Source organism: Lipomyces oligophaga, assembly GCF_038497815.1.
Source record: "Lipomyces oligophaga strain CBS 7107 unplaced genomic scaffold V1516scaffold_1, whole genome shotgun sequence".
Lineage (NCBI taxonomy): Eukaryota > Fungi > Ascomycota > Lipomycetes > Lipomycetales > Lipomycetaceae > Lipomyces > [Lipomyces] oligophaga.
Window position 1 is genome coordinate 116,991 of NW_027117785.1, and position 21,212 is coordinate 138,202.

General features: G+C 43.8%; 9 protein-coding genes across 9 annotated transcripts; 2 read left to right on the top strand and 7 right to left on the bottom strand.

The window, feature by feature from the left end:
* Nucleotides 1-2,498: 2,498 nt before the first annotated feature.
* V1516DRAFT_667207 (uncharacterized protein) lies at nucleotides 2,499-5,882 on the bottom strand. Its single transcript, XM_066920798.1, has 3 exons — nucleotides 5,621-5,882; nucleotides 4,279-5,557; nucleotides 2,499-4,233 (listed from the first exon to the last, which is right to left on the bottom strand). Exons 1-3 carry the CDS (start codon nucleotides 5,750-5,752, stop codon nucleotides 2,906-2,908), a joined length of 2,739 nt encoding a protein of 912 aa, XP_066779461.1. The 5' UTR covers nucleotides 5,753-5,882; the 3' UTR covers nucleotides 2,499-2,905.
* Nucleotides 5,883-5,902: 20 nt separating this feature from the next.
* V1516DRAFT_644261 (acyl-CoA N-acyltransferase) lies at nucleotides 5,903-7,917 on the bottom strand. The gene is made up of 2 exons (XM_066920145.1): nucleotides 7,422-7,917; nucleotides 5,903-7,365 (listed from the first exon to the last, which is right to left on the bottom strand). The coding sequence occupies exons 1-2, from the start codon at nucleotides 7,755-7,757 to the stop codon at nucleotides 6,052-6,054; spliced, it is 1,650 nt and encodes a 549-aa protein (XP_066779462.1). The 5' UTR covers nucleotides 7,758-7,917; the 3' UTR covers nucleotides 5,903-6,051.
* Nucleotides 7,918-8,034: 117 nt separating this feature from the next.
* Nucleotides 8,035-11,618, bottom strand: V1516DRAFT_667212 (uncharacterized protein). The gene is made up of 5 exons (XM_066920799.1): nucleotides 11,577-11,618; nucleotides 11,382-11,520; nucleotides 11,260-11,327; nucleotides 11,109-11,194; nucleotides 8,035-11,039 (listed from the first exon to the last, which is right to left on the bottom strand). Exons 2-5 carry the CDS (start codon nucleotides 11,385-11,387, stop codon nucleotides 8,134-8,136), a joined length of 3,066 nt encoding a protein of 1,021 aa, XP_066779463.1. The 5' UTR covers nucleotides 11,388-11,520; nucleotides 11,577-11,618; the 3' UTR covers nucleotides 8,035-8,133.
* Nucleotides 11,619-11,788: 170 nt separating this feature from the next.
* Nucleotides 11,789-13,252, top strand: V1516DRAFT_644265 (HAD-like domain-containing protein). Its single transcript, XM_066920146.1, has 4 exons — nucleotides 11,789-12,075; nucleotides 12,134-12,220; nucleotides 12,273-12,839; nucleotides 12,906-13,252. Exons 1-4 carry the CDS (start codon nucleotides 11,912-11,914, stop codon nucleotides 13,210-13,212), a joined length of 1,125 nt encoding a protein of 374 aa, XP_066779464.1. The 5' UTR covers nucleotides 11,789-11,911; the 3' UTR covers nucleotides 13,213-13,252.
* A 66-nt stretch (nucleotides 13,253-13,318) lies between these two features.
* On the bottom strand, nucleotides 13,319-14,789 carry V1516DRAFT_661365 (inheritance of peroxisomes protein 1-domain-containing protein; the record flags this gene model as incomplete). The annotated part of the gene is made up of 4 exons (XM_066920362.1): nucleotides 13,319-14,201; nucleotides 14,260-14,343; nucleotides 14,399-14,480; nucleotides 14,534-14,789. 4 exons carry the CDS (start codon nucleotides 14,787-14,789, stop codon nucleotides 13,319-13,321), a joined length of 1,305 nt encoding a protein of 434 aa, XP_066779465.1.
* Nucleotides 14,790-15,076: 287 nt separating this feature from the next.
* On the bottom strand, nucleotides 15,077-17,233 carry V1516DRAFT_618166 (uncharacterized protein; the record flags this gene model as incomplete). Its single annotated transcript, XM_066919395.1, has 2 exons — nucleotides 15,077-16,227; nucleotides 16,276-17,233. 2 exons carry the CDS (start codon nucleotides 17,231-17,233, stop codon nucleotides 15,077-15,079), a joined length of 2,109 nt encoding a protein of 702 aa, XP_066779466.1.
* V1516DRAFT_667224 (signal recognition particle, SRP9/SRP14 subunit) lies at nucleotides 17,183-18,152 on the top strand. Its single transcript, XM_066920800.1, has 3 exons — nucleotides 17,183-17,640; nucleotides 17,687-17,759; nucleotides 17,807-18,152. The coding sequence occupies exons 1-3, from the start codon at nucleotides 17,608-17,610 to the stop codon at nucleotides 18,088-18,090; spliced, it is 390 nt and encodes a 129-aa protein (XP_066779467.1). The 5' UTR covers nucleotides 17,183-17,607; the 3' UTR covers nucleotides 18,091-18,152.
* Nucleotides 18,153-18,181: 29 nt separating this feature from the next.
* Nucleotides 18,182-18,875, bottom strand: V1516DRAFT_661368 (uncharacterized protein; the record flags this gene model as incomplete). Its single annotated transcript, XM_066920363.1, has 3 exons — nucleotides 18,182-18,524; nucleotides 18,591-18,798; nucleotides 18,848-18,875. 3 exons carry the CDS (start codon nucleotides 18,873-18,875, stop codon nucleotides 18,182-18,184), a joined length of 579 nt encoding a protein of 192 aa, XP_066779468.1.
* A 152-nt stretch (nucleotides 18,876-19,027) lies between these two features.
* On the bottom strand, nucleotides 19,028-21,147 carry V1516DRAFT_619019 (uncharacterized protein; the record flags this gene model as incomplete). Its single annotated transcript, XM_066919434.1, has 8 exons — nucleotides 19,028-19,852; nucleotides 19,905-19,934; nucleotides 19,978-20,050; nucleotides 20,101-20,443; nucleotides 20,491-20,543; nucleotides 20,588-20,619; nucleotides 20,662-20,758; nucleotides 20,804-21,147. 8 exons carry the CDS (start codon nucleotides 21,145-21,147, stop codon nucleotides 19,028-19,030), a joined length of 1,797 nt encoding a protein of 598 aa, XP_066779469.1.
* Nucleotides 21,148-21,212: the final 65 nt, after the last annotated feature.

The window sequence follows — 21,212 nt, forward strand, 5'->3', positions numbered from 1 at the left end:
AGTATTATTATTAAATGTTCTTAAATGAGGAATGGTCTAGATTAAGTGAGCGATACGGTACTGAGAATAGAATCGAGAGGATATTATTAGAATGCGACATGTAGTGGAGATCAAGAGCGCATAAGGATTACAAGAAAGTAGTGAGAGTGCAGATATAGTGCATGTGGCTTGCACGGGCTCGGGCATGTGTTGCTACTCGAGGTGCAAGTTGTGAGCGATAACAAAGTCCGAGTGTAGCTGGAGCGTATGGGGGAAGTCGAACAGTTTAACGATTTAGGGGAGTTAGTGAGTGAGTGATCGAGTGAATGAATGCCTGGAGCTGAGTTGTTGAGAATCTGATGTAGATTCAGCAGAGAATTGGATGATTGTAGCGTGAGTTGCAGGATAAAGGGACCCAACATTGCACCATTTTGCAGACCGATATCGGATGTACAAGAAACTGAAAGGCAGGACTTACGTGGCCGAGGAGCAAGACGTGACCGGCTGGACGTGGAGAGGACTTGGCTTACATATAAAAGCCGAAATATTTTACGTTACACTACATTATATAACTGTATGATTGCAGTAGTTTTGACAGGACTAGAGACGAGTATTAGGTGCCGAAGCACGAGAGCACAGACACAAGAGACGGATCTCGATGTTGACAAAAGCACAGCAGTGAAAAAAAACTTGTAGAAATAAAATGAATGAGGTTGACAGGTCTCGTAGACGGACAATCGAGAATTTTAGAGCGAGAAATAAATGGACGGAGCCTAGTAATCTATGCTCTGAATCCGTGATTCATTGTGTAGAACTAGAGAGCTGCTTTAAAGTGCAAGAAAGTCGAGGCGGAAATGGCTAGAGTGACGTTCTTGAACACAGTCGCATATTGTTTCTTATAACTTGGTCTTTCCTACGCTAGTTTCTACGATATCTGCCGCTACAATCGACAGTAATTTCTCACAACTATCTACATCCGGGGCGGACTCAAGACAATCAATTGGAAAAATAAGTCTGGATTAGGCATAATTTAGGGACGAGCCAGGTATAAAATCAGGAGAACTCACGATTATATTGTCTCTTAGTATGGGCGCAAGCCAGAGAGCCTCATAGCCAGCCAGCGAAGCACACAGACACAGATAGTGTCGCTCACTAACTAGAGGTTGATTGATTAATCGGCCTTTCTCCTAATAACTATTTCCGCTCTTTAGGCTTATAAACGTGCCAGAGTCGACTAGAGCAGGTTTATAAAGTGTCTAGTTTTTAAGTCCATTTCCGTAATCGTGCTGAAAAATTTTTGCAATGAAAAACAGAATTGTGTCGACGCGTGGACGAATGAGTAAATTACGAGAAATTTCACGCGTTACCTTCGTGTCATTTTTGGATTTGATTTTCAATTTGGACTCTTTCTTTTTGTTTAAATCACTTCACTTTTATAGTTTCAAAAATTTTGAGCGGTGAGTTCTATTCACAGACCGAGGCTGAGGTAATACAGTTTACTTTTCCTCTGGCTCGTCCGCAGTAGACCCGATAGAAGGGTGAGCGGGAGCTTCTGCAGATTGGGCGCCCGCGGGACGACGGTTTGTGTATTTATTTAATATATGATTTCGGAAGGACCTTGGTCGGCCTGGCCGGCCGCCTTTTCTTGCCTTCTGTTATTCTCCCTATGCGGGCCTCTGTGAGCGATGGTTGACTAGTTTGTGCGTAATGATTTTTCATGATTATAACAAAATGCGAATCACAGCCCATGACAGCATCAAAAAATTAGAAATTCTGCTTCTGGCCCGGATTGGTTTGATTTCATGGTGTAGGCGGATCCATTAGAGTGTCTCCTGATTTCCACGGCTCAGTAATTATCAGACAATCAAGCAGGCAGAGCCAGAAAGCAAGTAGTCGGCGACAAACAGATAAGAAAATCACAACAACCAGAAGTAAGCAAAAGGTCAAGGATATCGCGCACCTTAACCTTGGTGTGTTTAGTGTATGTTGACTTTGTCTTGTTTTTGCTACTGCCAGCCCCTTTATTGACCGCTAATATTTTATTAACTCTCGTTCTGATTATGTTCGCGCCGGGGGCGCAGTGGCCCTATCTCTTTGTAATTTACATTTTACAACCTGCTAGTGTGAGCCCTTGAAGTTCGCGTCTTGGTAGCAGCATACTACTATGAGAACGGGAATTAGTGTTCCTGAAGGAATGTTATATTATTTTTTCCAGAACGATATTCGTATTCATTTCCTTAGACTTGTGATCTGCATATAGGGAAAGGGCTGAAATGCAAATCCGTAAGCTGGCCAGTCTAAAATAGTCAGGTCTAATTAGATTTCTATTTCCTCTCAAGCTTCGAACTGAATTCCAGATCTAGTGATGAGTAGATTTTGCTTTTTTTTTTGTTGTTTTTGGTTGTCTGACTCTTCGGATGTTCTGTGCCATTGTAAAATCCGCTTCCAACAGCTTGGTAAGCATTAGAACAAGAACAGGAAGATCACCTTAATAGTCTCGCTGCTGGTTCCTCATTGGCAGCCGTAGCGGCAGAGGATTGCAAAATGGATTCACGTTGTTCATCTAATTTAACCGACCTTCAAGGCATTGGTCTATATTAGTTGCAGATATTAACTGGGGTTTGCAGTTTCCATCTCGGTCCCTCGCAAAATTTAGTGCACGATTAACTCAAACATTGAACGAACACTACACTCAGAATAACTGGAACAAATACTTGAAATCTATGAGCTTAATTAAAGATTTATCATCTGATTTTACATCTAATTTGATTTAGTGGTTCGCCCATCAAGTCCGCAGGTTGGTAATATAAAGATCAGATTTCTAACAACTCGCAGCATATTTTAATTTGGCAAGCACAATAATTTAGCACCCAAATATTGAGACTTAATCCTATGTACTCGTATTATCAGTTTCTAGTAGCTTTGCTTAGGGATTTGCTTTTTGCTCCTCTTCGATCTTGTCCACCCTGTCCTCGTCGTCCTGGATGTCGTGATCTTCCGGTTCGTCTCTAGCGTTCTGGTCTTCCTGTTCGTCCCTGTCCTCGGAGCTAATACCACTCTCTAGTTCTGGTGGCGCCTCACAAAACATCTCGCCATCCGTGTATGTCTCCGCTACTTGCACAGAATCAGTCGACTCGACCTTTGTATCTAACCCATCTATTGCAATTCCACTTTCAAAGGAGTTCTTATTCGCGGGTTCGGTATCAACCGCGCTATCTGCTTCACTTTCCGTGGGCTTTAGCGTACCGCTACCTTGCTCATCTTCAACATCGGCTTCGCTGTTATCTGTCTTAGCTACTGTCTTTGTCTCGGGTTCGATTTGTACTTCTTCTGCCCCAACATGTCCTTCCGTTGTCTCTAGTTGATTGGCTATTTTATCAGGGATGTTCGAGACATCGGGAACCTCAACTGCATCTGTAGCCTCATTACCCTGGAACAGTTCAAGATCTGACACACCCTTGGAACCCTCGAGAACAACATTCTCTGTATCTACCTGATTCGCAAAATCGGTATTTCGCGAAATTGTGCGTTCCATTTGCTCTTTTGGATACCCGATTTCCCAGACCGTAATTATACCACTCATTGATAGCCCATCCGGTAAAGTCTGCACAGCAGGCAATTTCCGCCCACGAGGTCCTCGGGCCCGTCCCTTGCGTACATCTGCAAGCGTCGAAGTTGTACTCAACGACTTATCTTTCAAATATTTCTCAACAGCAGCTGGACGGGCCTCCAATTCGGTCTCAGTCTCGTCTACGTGTCCGGTGGACCCAGATTTCATCGCCGGACGTGGCATGCCAAATCCCATTATCAAAGGCACAGCACCCGCAGGTCCAGGTTTCCCAAGCCTGGACTCAAGGTCTTTGAAAAATGCAGCGCGCGCACCGGTTAACTTATTTGGTCGAACAGGTGGTGGCGGTTTCGGCTTCGTCTTCGATCCACCTGACAGCGGTGCAGATTCTGCTGCTGCGACAGCTTGCGCAACTGCAAATGGAGATGCAACGCCGCCATGGAATTGTGCTCGCGGCTTGGCCAGTGTCTCAGCTACATTGGTTGGTTTCGCTGGTCGTTTTGGCACAGATGGTCGCGTTGGAACAGACGGTCGAGGTACAATGGATGCTGTGAGTTCTGTAGATTCGAGGGGGACTTTATTTTGATCTTCTACCGAATCCGATGCGCCCTCGTGCATGGCTGTGAGAGAAGGTCGCGTAGGAATAATCGGACTGGAGATTGATGGATCAATTGGTTCTTCTGGAGCTGCAGCTGTTTAGCATAGAACATTCAAATTTCACTGTAACTTACATTTCATATCCAATTCGATCACATCTGTAGGCAATTTCGATCTACCCTCATCAGGTGCTTCCTCCGAGACTGACGAGATGACCTGTCTATCTTTGTCGCTAGCATCCTCATTCTCAGCATCACCATAGGTGTCAATGATATGGTCAAGAATATCACTGTCTGTAGTTCCCGAATGTTTCAGCTCAGGTCTGTTGACCATTTGGTCGGCTTCGTTCGTGATTTGTACTGAATCGGATTCCGCTACTGGTGCCGATACTTGTTCAGATTCCGATGCGGACTCCTGCTTCAACTCCTCATTGTCCTGCACCTCGTGGTCAAGCTCAGAAACAGGCTTGATTTCATGAAATGTAGGGATTTGAGAAACATTTTCCGACGAGTCGGAAGAACTGATAACGATTGCTTCCTCAGAAACATGGACATGCTCATTAGAATAGTTCCGAGACGGATGATTTACTGGTCGTAGCGGTACTGTAGGCTCTCCAGAAGAAGTTGAACTTGGAAGGGGATTATCACTATTCAGCGAAATAGCAGGCGAATGTCGTGACGGCCGATGCGTGGGAACATGAGGATGGACCGGCTCTTGTTCCACAGAAGTTTCAGACTTTACAGAGACAGAACGAGCCGATGTGGGACGACTTGGTATCCTTGGTAGCTGAGAATGATCAGAGTCTACATCAATATGCTTGGTAGGACGTGAAGAAGGGCGCTGCGGAATTGTAGGCAGAATAGCAGGCGATGGAGGTGATACTCGATCTGCAGTCGAGCTCAATGGACGAGGAGGTACTCGCTGATTTGAAGAACTCGAATGAATCATATTTGGACGTCTGGGGATGATGGGTTGAGGATGTTCTAACTTGACAGACGAGCCAACGAGCGACTCAGCTAACGAATCCGCAGTAGAAGAAGCAGATGCTGACTCAGATAATTCAGCATCACTAAACGACTCAGAAACGACAAATTCACTCGTACCGGATTCCAAGACTTCTTTCTGGTGGCGGTTGATAACACTTTGAATATGTTCTTCGCCTAGGTATTCCGCCGAAGCCAATTTGGAATCATCACCATCGCCATAAGTCACTGTGCTGGGTTCCTCCTTATCTTTCACGGTTTCTGCAAGAGTTCGCGAGCGATCCATTTCGATCTCTGCCTGTTGCTGGTCATATTCGTATTCAGTTCTAGGCGTGTCGAGATTCACTGACGGTGAATCAACGTCATGGACTTTTCGCGGGATATCCATAGGCGACGAACTCCCGTAAATAGAACTTTCTCCTATTTCGGCCTGGTAATTTGAGCATCAGAAATAATACAATTTGATTAATTTCAATTGATCCATTAGACTTACGGTTGGAATAGCAATTTCACTGCTGCTGGCTCCTGCCCCAGGTCGTCGCGGAACGACAGGAATCCCGCCGGCAGTTGGTCTACTTGCTGGCCGCCGAGGAACTGATGGCGTATTACTGTTGAGATCCGACATTTACCGGGCCGATTGATGTCTCCTTACTATATTTTGATGTGCTCGCGTAGGTCAAGATTATCCAAAATTAGCATTCGCTGTTCTGATCTAGGACAGGCTTTCATCCCATAGCAAGGAGAGTTGCGGCTCCTGCCTCAGGCAGCCTGTGTCTAAGTGTAAATTCCCATCCAATTTTCTATTTAATATACAATTTGACGCATTATAATACAATGCTATAAAATGCAACCAATCCAACTAAATTCCAAATAACACCAAACACCGAAAATCTAACTCATAAATAATAAATAATAAATCACATGTTACCAGGCAAACCGGAGCTGAGCAGGAGTAAACACAGGCGGCTTCCATAACAACTTCGATGGATCGATGCGCCGCCTCCGCTTCTTCTTCATCAGCTCGTTATGCTCAATGACGGAATTCGTCAAGCAAATAATATGCTGGCCCTTGTAATACTTCAACATGTTCAACGTCTGTAGTGTGTGGAGAATGTCCTGAGTTGTCATCGACGTGCGAGTTGCCAGTTCGTCGATTGTGATGTCCCGCGTCTCGGGATAACAGTCGATAAGCAGTTCGGTCAATGTATCAGACCAATAGGCTCGATACGACATAAGTCCTAGATCAGAAAGAGGTTTCTCGGGAGAACCTAGCTTGCCTTCTTTCTTGGATAGCTCATATGAAAATGCAATTAATAATCGTCCATATCCATGACGTTGGTATTGAGGGAGAGTCAGAATGCAGGCAACGTTGTATTGATCTGCACTCTCTTTCTCCTTAGAAAAATATCCAATCAAATGATGGCCAAGCTCATCCTTAACAGTCATGCAATAAAACAGAAATGGATCAACATCATAATACAATGTTTTATGGTCCAGAAATAGTTTAGAAATCAAACACAAATTCCTGCACCAGGTATGCTGTCTCCTGCCATCGATTTCAAAAAAAGAAACGCTTGCGTCTCGGTAAATTTCGTTCCCAGGAGGATGCTGGAGAGTGCACTTCACACGATGGCGCTGGAACTGCTTGATCGTGCCAAAATACGACAGACAGAACTCGCAGATGTGCAAGCAGTCCTCCTCAGTAAGCTCGATAGGATAAGGCGAAAAATACCATGGCTCGATCTCATGTTTACCAAACTGGATCAACATGAAGTTACGTACTCGTGCAACTTCCGCGACATTCTGTGTCATGGATCCAGATGTGCGCAATTTCTTGATCTCCTCCTCCCGAGAAAATAAACTATCGTCCTGCGAATCAATCATTTGAGGATGCGTTTGATCGAGATCCATGAGGTCCGCATCTTTATTCGCCGCCGGAGCTTCACTCACCTGCGACAGATCTGGCGTAGCATCTATCGAATCTTCGCGTGTCGCAGTCTCTTCCTTCACAGCAATGTCCTCCTCTTTGTCTTCCTTCGGTAAATTTTCTTTGCCTTTCACAGCAGGGTGTGCCTTGTTATGTTTAGAAGGTCGAACGCGACGGTTCTTACGGTCCTTCGATAACGGAGTATCTTTTGACACCGCACCTGGAGGACCTTTTTTTGGCTTTTCTGGACGAGGCCATTGAACTGGCTGCGACAAATCTAATCTATCCGGCTTTATCCACTCGTCCAATCTCTATATCTTCGTTAACATCTAGCTCATAAAAATCTGAATAGCCGCACGTGACACACCTTATTGAACTCCTGGTAGTGGACGTAGAACGTCGGTTGTCCTTTGCGAGGAACTATGGAGAGCAACTCCGCCAATCGCGTCTCGCCATCTTTGTGCACCCAAACATGGCAGCCGACACGCAATTGTGTCAAAGTCGCTATCGATGTCGGCGGCGGCGACACTGATGCAGCAGCAGAAGCTGCTGCTACAGCAGAGGAAGCTGCTCCCGGCCTGATCGCAGCTGTGCCTCCATTCGCAGCAATCGTACTAGACCCGTCACCCGTCCCGACTCCGTCTACAACCTGATCGCTTTCATCGTTCGCTGGCTGTTGCACTGCTGGTCCAGGCGAAGTCATCGTTGTACTGACGAGAATGGATCTTGACACGATCGCAATTTAAACCGTAAGAAAGTAATCAAATTATCAGAGGAATCTAAACACTTTCAGCTGATGACTTCTTGGTCGGTTGCGTCTAAGTGATCAGCGGTTTGCCACAGAAAATTTTACTTCTCTGTACTCATCTTCTGAGTGTGGTATTCATTATGGCTTATCTGCTTGAATGTTATGGTAATTATGCTCATCACGTGATGGATCAGATCTTGGAAAGCCTTGAAATTACATAATCCAACTCAGATGTAACTAAATCATTTATTTACTACTTGACTTCCAAAAACAACGGGCAAAAACAACAGTAAAATTGTGAAGTCAAACTTAAAGTCTACCATAGCTTTATTCACAGCTTTAAACAGATAAATGGAACCTCAACTTCTTCTCCATCGTCATCTTCTGCGCAAATCTCGAAAATCAAATTCTCAACAGATTTGTCAATAGTTTTGTTGGTCACAGTCTCAATTACTTTAGTAAGCGGCATGTTCATCCTGTCAGCTAATTTCTTAGCTGGATAGAAGCTTGCATAAAGCAAAGCTGATCCCTGTGAAAGCATCGAAATAGTGAGATCTTCTTTCTCTTTAAAATAATCAATCAATTCCCGAAGCGTGATGTCCTGATCAAACTCATAACGGTCCCAGATCTTATCAATACTTTTGCCTCTGTATTCCAATTTAGGCGAAGCGATTGGCTCTGAAAACGCGAAGAAAGGGAGGGCTAAATTCATGAATCCATTCTTGTAATCGTCCAACTGGTCCTTGCCATCTGCAACCTTGTAAAGCTCGAGGTTGACAAGACCTGTGACAGCAGCAGTGGTGGTTGCAATAGCTGGAATGATACGGCCCGCAATCTGCTTTGTCTTCAGTCGATCCGCAATCTCAATGCTGTAGTTCAGCGCGCGAAGATTTGAGGCCGCAGTGATAAAATCAATGTGGTGATTGGTATCATCGTCTTTCTCAAACTCCACCGGATTTAACCGGTATCCAGCAAGAGAAGACGGCGGGGGAAGACTTTCTGAAAGTTTTTTCAATTCTAAATCTTCCATTCCCAGACCCGAACTTCCATTATTCACTGGATCATCGTCGTTAACCTGAATAGCAATGCCAGACTTGGGTGAAAACTCTGGGACAATAACACTGTCCAAAACTTTAGCAAACACAGCCGGATCAGTATTTCCTTTTAATCCGTAATTGAAGGCATGTAAATTAGCCGCCGCAATAACAAATTCAAGATGTGTAGGGTTATTGATGTCGAACACTAAAGGTGTGGGAGGTCGCTTTGGTCCCGACCAAAACGGCGTCCCACTCGAGGTAGTAGCATCTTTAGGAAAGTTATACAATAGCTGTTGAATCTCATTGTTGAACTTCTTTTCAAATTCTAAACGCGCCCATTCAATACATTCATCAAATGTGAGCGGCTTTTCGGTCACCAGATAGGCCTGTAGAGACTCCAAAACTCCTTTCTGATTACCACTACTTTTCAAAGTGCTCTCCACAAAATCACTTTGGGAAAGATATAAGTTAACATTTTCCGCAGGATCAACAAAATAGTCAGAGAACAAGCTCTTGGCCCATGCGATAGTATGTTCAATCCTATTGGGAAAACTCCTAAGAGTACATAAAGGAATACTCTTCTCTGGAGGATCTTGAGACGATGAATAACTCTCAGTCAGTAAAGGGTACACAACCTGCGTATTTCCTCTAGTTCCGAGCGTTCCACTTTCCAATAGAGGTTTCTTATAGAAGACACACCTCCGATCGACATAAGTTCGAGCTTCAACGTTGTCGAGGGCATTGGTAACCGCATCCAGACTGTACCAGAACTTATTGTTAAAAATATGCTCAGTATCTGGTCCGACTTTTTCTTGCTTAGCTTCGATGTGACCTGCTAAGTCCGGATTCATCGCAATCACAGCCTTAGCAGCCGCCTCAGACTTTTGTTTGCCCACGTCGCTTGGACGGAACAAAAACTGACGGTTCAAGTTGGACTTCTCGATAGAGTCGTTATCAGTAACTGTAATTTTACCTTCAGATCCAGATCCGAGGCCCATAAGTGCCCAATTCTTGAGCATCTCGCAACCAATAGCACCAGAGCCAACCAAAAACTGCCGCATATTTCGGATTTTATCATGCAGCGGCTTTCCAAGAATGGCAATTTGATTGTCATACCGCGAACCGATAGGTGCAGTGGTCTCCTTCGTTCTAGCAAAATGAGAAGGAATAGATTCGAGAGAATCGAAATACAAATACTGCTTGATGGGACTGAATTTTCCAGACGTCGCCTTTAAAACTTCTTGAGCAACAATACCACCAAATACAGCCACCATAGGAGGTAAGTCACCGCGCGCCTGATATGACAATTCCCGAATCAACTTTTCGTCAATTTCTGCACCTGCCAAAACGTCAGGGAGTTGTGTAGCTAGTGTGGTGGCTAAGTGAACCATTTCGTTGGCATCTTCATCATCTAAAGGACGGGGTAAAACACCCCCGTGCTTATTAGCAAACCCTTGAAGAGCTTGAAAGCCAATATGAAGCTGAGCCGGACGATCTAGTTTTGCAAAATCAGAATAGAGAAACTCCGGCTTCTCTAGCTGTTTAACCAAAGGTTCCATATCAATCTTGAACGGAACTTGAGCTTGTGTAAACAAACCGCCTTTTTGATAAGTTCCTAGCCCTTTTAAAGACCCAATGTTGAAGGCAAACGGGCCGACTACTTTGACTTTGCGAGGTTGACCGTCATTTAAAGAAGGGATACCCTCGACTTCTGAGAACTTTACAAAATCACCATCTTCCAAATCATGACGAGTATCTTCTAGCATAGAAACGTTTCCTTCCTCATCAATGTCAGATATGATGCCCCGAGCAGGCTCGTTTCCGGTAGCGTCGATAATAGTGAATCCTTCGCCAAAATCGTTGAAAGTCATCGCGAAAAGACCGCGGACGTCGGCAGTAATGAATGCGATGTTGTTTTTATGAGTATATTCGTTAATCTTGACTTGGGTCTCTATCGGAGTCTCTGTAAGAACAACAACCTGAAACTGAGAAATGATGTCTTCAGTGAGCTCTGGCTCATGAATAACTGAGATCTTAACATATTGGTTAAGTTCAGCAAGACGGGGAGCAGTAGCAGAAGCACGAGAGGTACCGATATCGTTCTCTGTGAGGAAGAACTGAGATGACAGATCCTGGAGCGTGGTAGGCGCAGGATCCCACAGAGAGAGACTCTTGACACCAGCCAACGCAACATTCTTTGCTATCACGAGTCAGTAACCATCATCACCACAAAGGACTAGAGGGCGGACCAGAGGGCGGAGTAACTTACCAATTTCCACACCGAGTCCTCGTAAACCAACAAGAAGAACATTAGATGAGTTCATCTTTTTCATCGCCTCTTCACCCAAAACATATCTAACAACACATGTGAGTATACAGATCAAACAATGGTCAGTACAAGTATCATGAACACTACATACAATTGACGTGAGTACAGGGACTCGTCAATAATGTTTTCCTCGCCGTCGACCTGCATTTTATTTGTATCCTGATAGATATTAGTAAATACAAAGCACTTCAGTAAATTGTCTCCAGCTCATACCGGCATGATCAAGTTAAATGTGATATATTGTTCGATCTCTGTATGAGGATCGTGTCAAGCAGCCAGCCAGCGGGGCTTACTTCAGGCGTGTTCCTTATAACTGTTTGAAGCCGAATTTACTAGCGAAATCAGTCGAAATCTGCAGAAATTTGTAAGAATCGCGCCAACACAAAATTTCGGTCAGAATCTGCTTACAAATCCGTAAGGAATGCCCTCGAAATACTGTCCAAAAGTTCGTAATAATACCAGTTGTGTTTGTTTGATCCTCACTCCGGACAGCCTGTCTACTCAACCCGTGCCCTCGGAACAGAGGAGAAGAAGTGCAGTTGGTTTAGAATGGGTTTCAAACCAATCCAAATGGAATCTGGCGGTTGGGTTCGGATGAGACAGGAGGACACAGGTTGGGATAGTTGGTTAAGGATAGGATATGTGGGTTGTCGTCCCTGTTCTCTGAGAGCACCGGCACTTTCGGGCACAATTGCAGCTAATATTGTGCAAAAGCTACCAATTTGTGCTATAGAACTGCAATAATGATATCGGCCTCAGCTGCAATGGGCTTTGGGTTAGCTCGCTCGTTATGGGCACTGAGATCCGTAGCGAAATCGGATGCATGTTCATTGATTCTCCGCCGGAGGCATCTTTCAAGCACGTCTGGCCATCTGGATTTGGGAAAGAATTTTGCTTTCGCATTCGAGTAGGTTATCATTTCGTTCTTCCATTTTATTTCTGGCATGTAAATTGATCTGTTTAAGCATCGACGGCGTTCTTGTCCGAGGATCAAAAGCCATCGAAGAAGGCAAGCAAGCTCTAAGACTTCTACAAGAACACAAAATTCCTTGGTAAGCGAAGGCTGACGAATTAGCTTACGACGAGTAGTCTTAACATGTGCAGGATTTTACTCACTAACGGCGGCGGAAAGACCGAGGCCGAGCGCGTAGCCGGTTTGTCAAGAGAGCTAGGTATTAAGATCAGCGAAGATCAATTTATCCAGTCCCATACGCCATTTAAACGACTGGTCAACACATATGACAAAGTTCTTGTCTCCGGCGGCGACGGCGACAAGTGCAGACATGTCGCGCAGACATATGGATTCAAAGACTGCGTGACATCGGTAGATCTTATTGCTCTAAATCCGACCATCTGGCCATTTCATCGGTTTACCGCTGCCGATATGAAACGAGCCCAGTCACTGTCAGACTCACCTTTCGACGCCGTCTTGGTATTCAACGATCCGCGTGACTGGGGTTGTGAAGCGCAGATCATTATTGACATTTTAACTTCTCAGGCAGGTAAATTCGGAACTAAAAATCCGACGCTTGACCAAACCGTACCAATCTATTTTTCTAATAATGACCTCCTATGGGCTAATGAGTACCATCTGCCTCGATTCGGACAGGGTGCCTTTCGAACAAGTATTGAAAAGCTATTTTTGGACTACACCGGGACTCCGTTAGAGAGGTGAGTTCCAATATTTGCTGGATATTTGCTGGCCTTGTTGTTTGGATCTACTGCTGATCATCACAGTACTATTATTGGGAAACCTTTTTTGTTTACGTACGAATATGCTCACTCTTTTTTGAATGAATGGCGTAAAAGTGCATTTGGCTACACGGAAGATGTTCAGAGGGTTTACATGGTTGGTGACAACCCTGCGTCCGACATCCGTGGCGGAAATAGTTACGGCTGGTCTACTCTACTTGTTAAGACTGGTGTTTATCAGGAAGGAGACCATCTGGACGCTAAATCCAAACCGCGGGCGACTGTTGCCAATGTTCTCGAAGCAGTTTTGTATGCTATAGAGCACGAACATGAGCTCAGTCTTCGAAAATAGATCAAATTAAATAGATTATGTATACAAAGTTGTCCCATAAAGATATCACCTTAACGCCAATTCCCGTTCCAGCGACCCAAAAACATTTGCTACTTATTACGTAAGCTCAATGCATTGCTTGCATACAATGATCATATTGAACTTTATATCGTCTTGAAAAACTGCATGAATCGTACCCAACGGAAAGAATATCGACCGGTAAATCAGTCCAGTCGGAACTATCAGGGACAAGAAATAGTGCTTTCAAAGGTCGCCGTTCATGTTTGTTGGCATTTGATGAAAGCTTTCTGTTTTCCGCTACTTCTGATTCATCTGATTTATGCACCGGTCTCTGCGATAGAGCTGTATTCTGAAATCTAGCTGAAGTCGGGGATGCATCAGGTTCAGGTCCTTTAGCTGAGTCTTGTGATATAGCTGATTCTTCTGCTAATACTGGCTCCGTTGAAATATTCATATTCCTAAATTCGTCATGCATGCTCATAGTAAGTACCGTTGAAGCAGAGGTCGATTCAGAAATCGTGCTTGTAACTGATGAAATTTCGGACGATACTTCTGATTCTGAAAATGAAAAATGTGACTCAGAATCATCCAGCGAAGCTTGACTGCGTATATCTTCGAATATTAATCGACGGCCATGATCTGTTCCTTTGGGGAATTGCTTGGAAGATGTGTCTGGTATGTCGACAGAATCTTTGGAATCTCTCTTGCAGAGGGGATTGGGAGGCTCAAACAGCTTTCTGACTTCGGCAGCGTTCCGGATTGGTGACTTTAAAGATGAGCTCTCCAACTTCGAAACGGATCCAAACCTACTCGAGCGGTTTCTTAAGCTCTGCCGAAGGAACAATGGAGATTGTAGTACCTCGTTTGATGGATCGATGTTCTCAGTTGTGGGTGCTTGCTCGCTCCATTCTTTCTCATTTTCGCAGTGTAGTAGTCGGCAGACTCGCGCCAGATGTTCTTCCAGAGTTTCAAGCAAACTCTCATCAGTCCTACCGAATGTTAATTAATTTTGCCTACATGACCAAATCCATTGAAAATAGCTCTCACGTTTCAATCTCAACTCGCCAGTATGTTCCAGCGGTGGGTAGAGGGAAGATAAAGGTATTTGATGATACTTGCCAGCAACGGAGTCTAAGCTTTATTAGATTGATGCGAACAGCTTGTCACAGCTTCTTAGTTCACTAACCGTTTCAAGACAGGATGAATCACATCTCCACATTGAAGGAATGTACTATTATGAGCCTGGATCTTGTACAATCTTAACGGTCCTAAAATACCATCAGATCAAATTACTAAGAAGCAGTACAAGAAACAAACTCACCACGCGCTATTGTTCGTTCACCTATTGACGAGGGACTTTGGGGCAGATCAAAAAATGATTTCGGCTGATTTGTTCCCGAAACGGTAGAGAACGCAACAACTTTAGCACTTGGAACCCAGACAAGATCGACCTCAGTGTGTTCTGAAGCAGTACTACTTGGAGTTTTCACAACCGTTGAAGGTGAATTAGGGGGTGAAAAACGCGTCGTAATGCATGCTGGTGTCGAGCTCGACGCGTCGATGTCGTTCACACTCATGACAACTGCAGGAACGAATTTCTATTCAATCGGAGGCACTTCCACAACCTAAAACTATACCTGTCCTAAGCCCAGAAAAATCTTGAACATAAAATGTTGAACTCCAAATTTTAAATCTTAAAATAACAAGCGGACAAAAGTCTTTGAAGTCAACATTGATCAAGCTCGTCATGTCAAAAAGGCCTGCTGCAGCCACAAATATTACCGCATTCAGATGTACACGTGATCTACGAAGTGTAGTATTTTTCTGCCTTTTGTAATCAGAATCTTGATGTCAATCAATTGTTTCAGTATTCTTTCGATGTCTCCAGTCGTTCAATTGTATCGCTGAGAATTCCAAGTCCCCATTCAGTAGATTTTTTTGTTGTTTCAAGTCTAGTCTTCAAGAAATACTCAATTCCTTTCAGCAATACTGTGTTGTCTTTGATTTTGATAACAAGCTGGATCAGCGCTTTTTCTCCAGATAATTTATCCTTCTGCCGAGAAGTGCGAACTCGTATGTGGCTGAACAGCGCTGTGAAGAACTGTTGAAGAAACTGCTCCATTTCCGGTGAGCCCAGTAGGAAATTGATATTTTTAAGCAAGTCAAGACTAAGATGTGCTTCGCCAACAACAATTGCGTAGAACCTTGCATAAGATTTGATCATTCGACGCTGTGTTTTCTCATCGACATCTCCGCTGCCAACAAATCGAATATCGTTAATAGTCGATTCTTCTGTCCCACTATCTGAGTCGTCCTGAGAACCGTCCAATTGCTTAAAAAAGTCCCACGCAATAAACTGGAATGTTTTTCGCATCGAATGCTCTTTACATAACGTCGAGGCTACGTAGGCATAAAAAGGATTGAACTCTTTTTCGTTGGTACAGCAATGTAACAGCACTCGAGGAATTTCACGCTCCTGAACTCGTTTCAACTTCAGTCCTAAAATTCGTTCGTTGGCGTCCACATAGTCCTCGCTCCCCATGATTGCAACGAAAATCGCACGACGAATATCCGTGTTCATTCTCTGCTCGCGAGCAAGCTCTAACCAATTAGGCTCTGCATGATCAAGAATATCTTTCACGGCGGTAATATCAACATCTTGGGTAGCGCTGGCCGTGGCATTCATAATTATATCATCTGCACCAGCCCAGGCAGAACCTACCAGCCACCATTTTCCTCGAGTTTCAACATGACGTATGTCATCCAGAGTGACTCTAAGTGGTTCCGTGGTTCGTTGAATTTTACCTAAATACTTTCTCATTCGAGTAATGCTTTCCGCGGTGATGGTGGACGATGCTTTGAGCCGGTTGTTCTTCCATGAACTGACCATCTCAATTAGAAACTTTGTTCGTGAGTTCATTTTGTCCGACGGGATCTTACGCACAGATTCTTGCAAAACTGTGATTATATCTTTTAGAGCCGACGGATCATCGTGGCGCAATTGAGACCCGGAATCTGCTTGTTAGGCCAATATGAAAGGATTGAAGAAAGCAGAATACTTACTCATTATTAGTTTCAATAGCAATTCAGTATGAAGTTCTGTGATTTCATGAATATATAATCGAATAAAATCGTAAATTAAAGCACATCCGACAACTTGAAAGGTGTATAATTGACTGAGCAAGACGATCAAATTTGAGCTCTCTTTACCTCTTAGTGGATCTCCCACAGCTGTTTCAAAAGCTTCAACAAGTACTTGGACAAAATATGCTGCAAAATCGAGTCCAATGTGTTTATATAATGCGCAAATCATTGCACCGTACACCACCACAAAATTGTCTGCTAAAACACCAGATTGGCCCGTCATTTCGATCACGCAACTAGTAATAACTGAAGTTACTTGTTGCCGAGGATTTTGAGAAAATACGGAAATGAATTCGTCAACTATCGAAGCTATATTGGCTTCCGATAATCGGTTTAGTAGACCTTGACATCGTCTCTTGAGAATATATTGCTGCTCGGAGTTGGACGAGGACTGCTCAAGAAGTTTCTTCCGCATCGAAGGTGGAATGTATTTTGCAGGCGACGCAACTGGAGGTACGTATGGGTTTTCTCGTAGTCTTTGAGGCTGTATGGGGTTCTCAACCAAGTCGTTCATGTTCAGCTCAGGGTCTTCGGGTATTGAATTGTTCAAGCCATTATTTGACAGAATTTCGGTTACTCCAACTTCGTCTGCGTCTGCGTCTCCGTCTTCGTCTTCGTCTTCAGTTTCATCCGGATTAAGGCTGTCATCCTCATTCTCGTCAGTGCTGTTAGAATTTTTGAAATTTAATTTAGGATTTCTATCAATCTTCTTCGTCTTTGCTTGAGTCCCGGGAAACAAATCACTTAAAAAATCCAAATCAAGGCCCTCCGTAATCTCATCGAGTCCGTCATCGAATTCCGTTGATTTTTTCAAGTTGCCGTTCTTGGATTTTAACATTCGAGAATAATATAAAATATCGTCTTCATCTCGCTTCATTAATGAGTCTCTTTGTCCCTCTTGTCCCTCTTGGTCCTGAATTCGAGAAATTACAGAATTCAGTTTGCGTCTCTTGGAGCGCTTTCCTTGAGCTTCAGGTGCCTCAGGTTGTTTTGCGGGATTTCGCTGAGAAGGTAGAATATGTTGTTTATGTTTTCTTCTCTGCATGTCAGTTGAAGGGTTTACTTTGCTAGCTATAAGAAAAAAATTTCTTCAAGATTGAATCCCAAGTTCAGTAATACAAGATCGGGAAATAGAAAATTATTGAGCCGTCCGGCTTACCTCAACATTGATTTACTGCGCTCTTAAGTATCGTTACTTTTCAACAAGGGAAAACTCAGATTTGATCAAAAAAATTACAGAGAAAATCTGACATGGCGTCAAATTCACGACTATCAAATGAGCAGGTATATTGAGGTTATTACTTGCATGGATATAAACTGACGCAGACAGTTTCTCAATGAACTAAAGCAACTTTTCGAGTCAAACGAAACTTGTGGCCGAGTTTTTTTACAGCAGAAACGGCGTAAGTAAATCGGATTCATATTTTTGAGCGAAATTAACCGGATGAAGTAACGCCGTTTGATCCTGTCGAACGAAAGCATAATCCGTCGGCGACAGATTTATCAGAGATAGATAATCCAGATACAAGCCCGCATGCACTTCTTTTTCGAGCTACGAACGGCAATTCGAATAAAGAGAAAAAAGTAAAATTTACGACTGTGGTCGAACCGGTGGCGTTGGATAAATTTTTCAAAGATTACAGTGACGTCGTCAGAGCAGGCGCGACTGGCCTGAAGAAGAAGGATAAGAAGAAAACAAAGGGCAAAAAGAAGAAAGGGAAAGTGGCTAAATGATTTTAACATATTTTAGTTTATGATATAGTACATTATAATATAATACACTAATGTCACGAATATAGACATACTGATGCACACTGTTTTGAGACTAGCTATCTTCATCTCCAAACGTAAGCTGCACCTTGGTTTTGGACCTGATCTTGTTCTTAACTGGTGCATTTGGAATTGTATCTGCTTTGGTCACTCTTTTGATCTTTTTAATTCTTTTGGTATCCTGCGATTGTACACGCTTGGAATCATGTTTAAAGCCAGCTCTGATGGAATCATCTACCTCATCATCAGATTCGTCTCTTTGATGAATCCGAACCGCCTTCCTCTTCCCAGCTCGACTTCCAGTTCGACTTCCAAATTCAGATCGTGAGCGTTGAGCTGAATTTATTTCTGTCTCGTCTTTACCATCTTGCAATTTTTTCAATTCTTGTCTGGCAGCCCTGTTCACATCAATTTCCATCATCTTGCGGCCACGTACTCTGCAGACATATATCCAATCAACTTACATGATCTCTTGAATTCCCCTTCCTCCTTTTACCAGTTCCAGTTCCTCTTTCGTAATGCTGACGCCTTCAAACACGTAGTCCGGATCTATTACATCGTCTTCGTTATCATCTTGGTCTAAATCATACGGCTGTACTAATTTAGTAGAGACCGACGGCTCAGCAGGCAATACACCTCGTAATCGTTGTAGAAACTTCGGAGTTTGCCGTTCTTGATTTACTAGTTAGAGCATAATCTTGCACAATAACTAAATACTTACCGAATGATATTGTATTTCTCTTCGACATTGTATGATAGAATACTGGTTCAGAGAGCCTGTTGATATAAAGCCATTGGGAGATATATACGCTCACTTCCGTCCCAATTACGGCAGTACACTTTTGCAAGGGCTTACTTAGAACTGATAGTATGCGATGTATATCATTGGCTATAAAATAAATCACGAACTACAACTACACATTAATCCCTGGCTACCACGTGGGACATTCCCAGTATACCGTAATTCCCGTGCATATTTCTCGGGGTTCTTGCTTTCGTCGGTCCATGAATCTCTAAATGGGTCAAGTGACAATTCCAGCACATGCTCTAGAATGGCATCATCGTTTTGTCGTTGGACGCGATCGATGACCTCACTTAATATCCAACCTCGGAGTACAAAATTCGGGTTCACAGCATCCATTCTGATTTTTCGAGCTACATCGTCCGTGTTGGATTCCTCCACTAGTCTGGGTTTGTAGACATTCAATAACCAATCGCGGATCTCGCGACTTGAGTCTTCGGCTGAAGGCACCGCACGGCCTCGATCATGAGTCAAAAATATCTCCTCGATCCTGTCGAGAGAAATAAATTCTCCGTCAGTTGCATTGGAGGTCGCAAAAAGTTGCACATTTGCGAGCCGGCGAAAGAAATGGTGGAAGTCAAGCGCGTGCGTTTTCATCAGTTCAAGTACGGAATCGACAATACCATTTCGCGAATCCGTATCACTAACGGACAAAAGACCTAATCTGCGAATGAAGGCCTGCGAATGCGCTCGTTCGTATGTCGCTCGATAATATTCGCCTACAGCGTCAATCATTGTTTCTGCGCGCTGGACAAATGCGTCTAATTCATCTTCGGCAAATCCATTCTCAAAATAGTCTGTAGTATCAAGAACTGCAGGATCTGCAGCTGCGAATAGTTCAGCTAAAGCTTCACCTAGCCGAACTAAATTCCACAACATGACTGTCGGCATATTGCGATAGCTATATCGCAGCATACCATCATCCTTTTTGGATTAGTTCTGTTCCTCACGATGAATGAAACTTGAAGAAACTCACATGGTTTGGCGTATACGAGGGATCGAATATCTAATTGATTAGCTGCGTCGAAAACAATCTACAACGAACTTACATCCATAAAGGCGAAAGGACCGTAGTCCATGCTCAACCCAATAATCGACGTATTGTCAGTATTCATCACCCCGCTAGACCAATTAGTATAACAATAATACACACCGTACAGAAACCAACTTACTTCATAAATCCGTAGGCTTGAAGTAACGCCGTCGTCTCCGCAGTCCTCCTAGCGACCTCTCTATAAAGCACATGATATCGACCTAAACCTTTGAACTCCGGGTTTTGGGACACGATATGGTCAAGGCCCTGATAGACATAATCAAGGACGTAGTCAGCAAGTAGTTTTATCATTTTGCGGTCGCCTCGACGACGATGGATGTCGAAACTGCCGAACCGTATCCAGGATTCGGCCATTCGCGTCACAATAGCTCGAGGCTCGATTGCTTCGCGTCGAACTCCTTCATTTGTGAGTCGACTCAGAGCTAGTGCTCGAGTTGTCGGAATCGAGAGAGCATTGAGTGCTATGCCTTTGTTAGCCCTGGTGGATCAGATCCAGTCATTTACGTACCCTCTGATACTAAAAACTCGCGGATACTAGATCGTAATACGGCTTTTCCGTCGCTTTAAATGTTAGAATTATTCTGATAAGTATATATTGAACGTACGCAAATCGCGAATATGGGGTACGTCCAGCTCCCTAGAAGGTCAGATTCGAATTGACATTGTCTAAACAACATACCTTAAGTTGAACTTCGTAACGGTGCCCAGTATCAGGGTTAGTAGCTTCAAACAAACTGATTGCTCGACCATCCCCCAGTTGGCCAGCCCATTGCCCACTATACCGATTAATATGGAAAGTAAGACCGAAGAAAAGTACATACAACTGATATCCACCGTAAAGATGAGCCCAAGGATAGTGCTCCTCATATATCTTGTTTCCAATGACTAGTTCTTTAAACTCTAGAGAATTCTTGACATCCAACGCAAGTCCGAGGTCTTTCAAAGCAGCGTCGCTGACAGCTAGGATTTGCGCCTTCGACAAATCATGGGTATCTGGCGCAACAAACGTATATGCAGCATCGGTGACTGCTCGTGGCAATAGCAATCGAGGATCCTTAACATTCATCGAGGCCTCGGGTGTGGGTACCATTGGGTCAGAGGGAAGATTTTTAGTGAAGACATGAGATTTGGGCAGCTGGTCGAGGGAGACACCGGCCGCAGCCATCGCGGAAATTGAGCGAGTAGAATAATAAAAACAGGGAAGACGCCGACAGATAGACCGAGTTACAA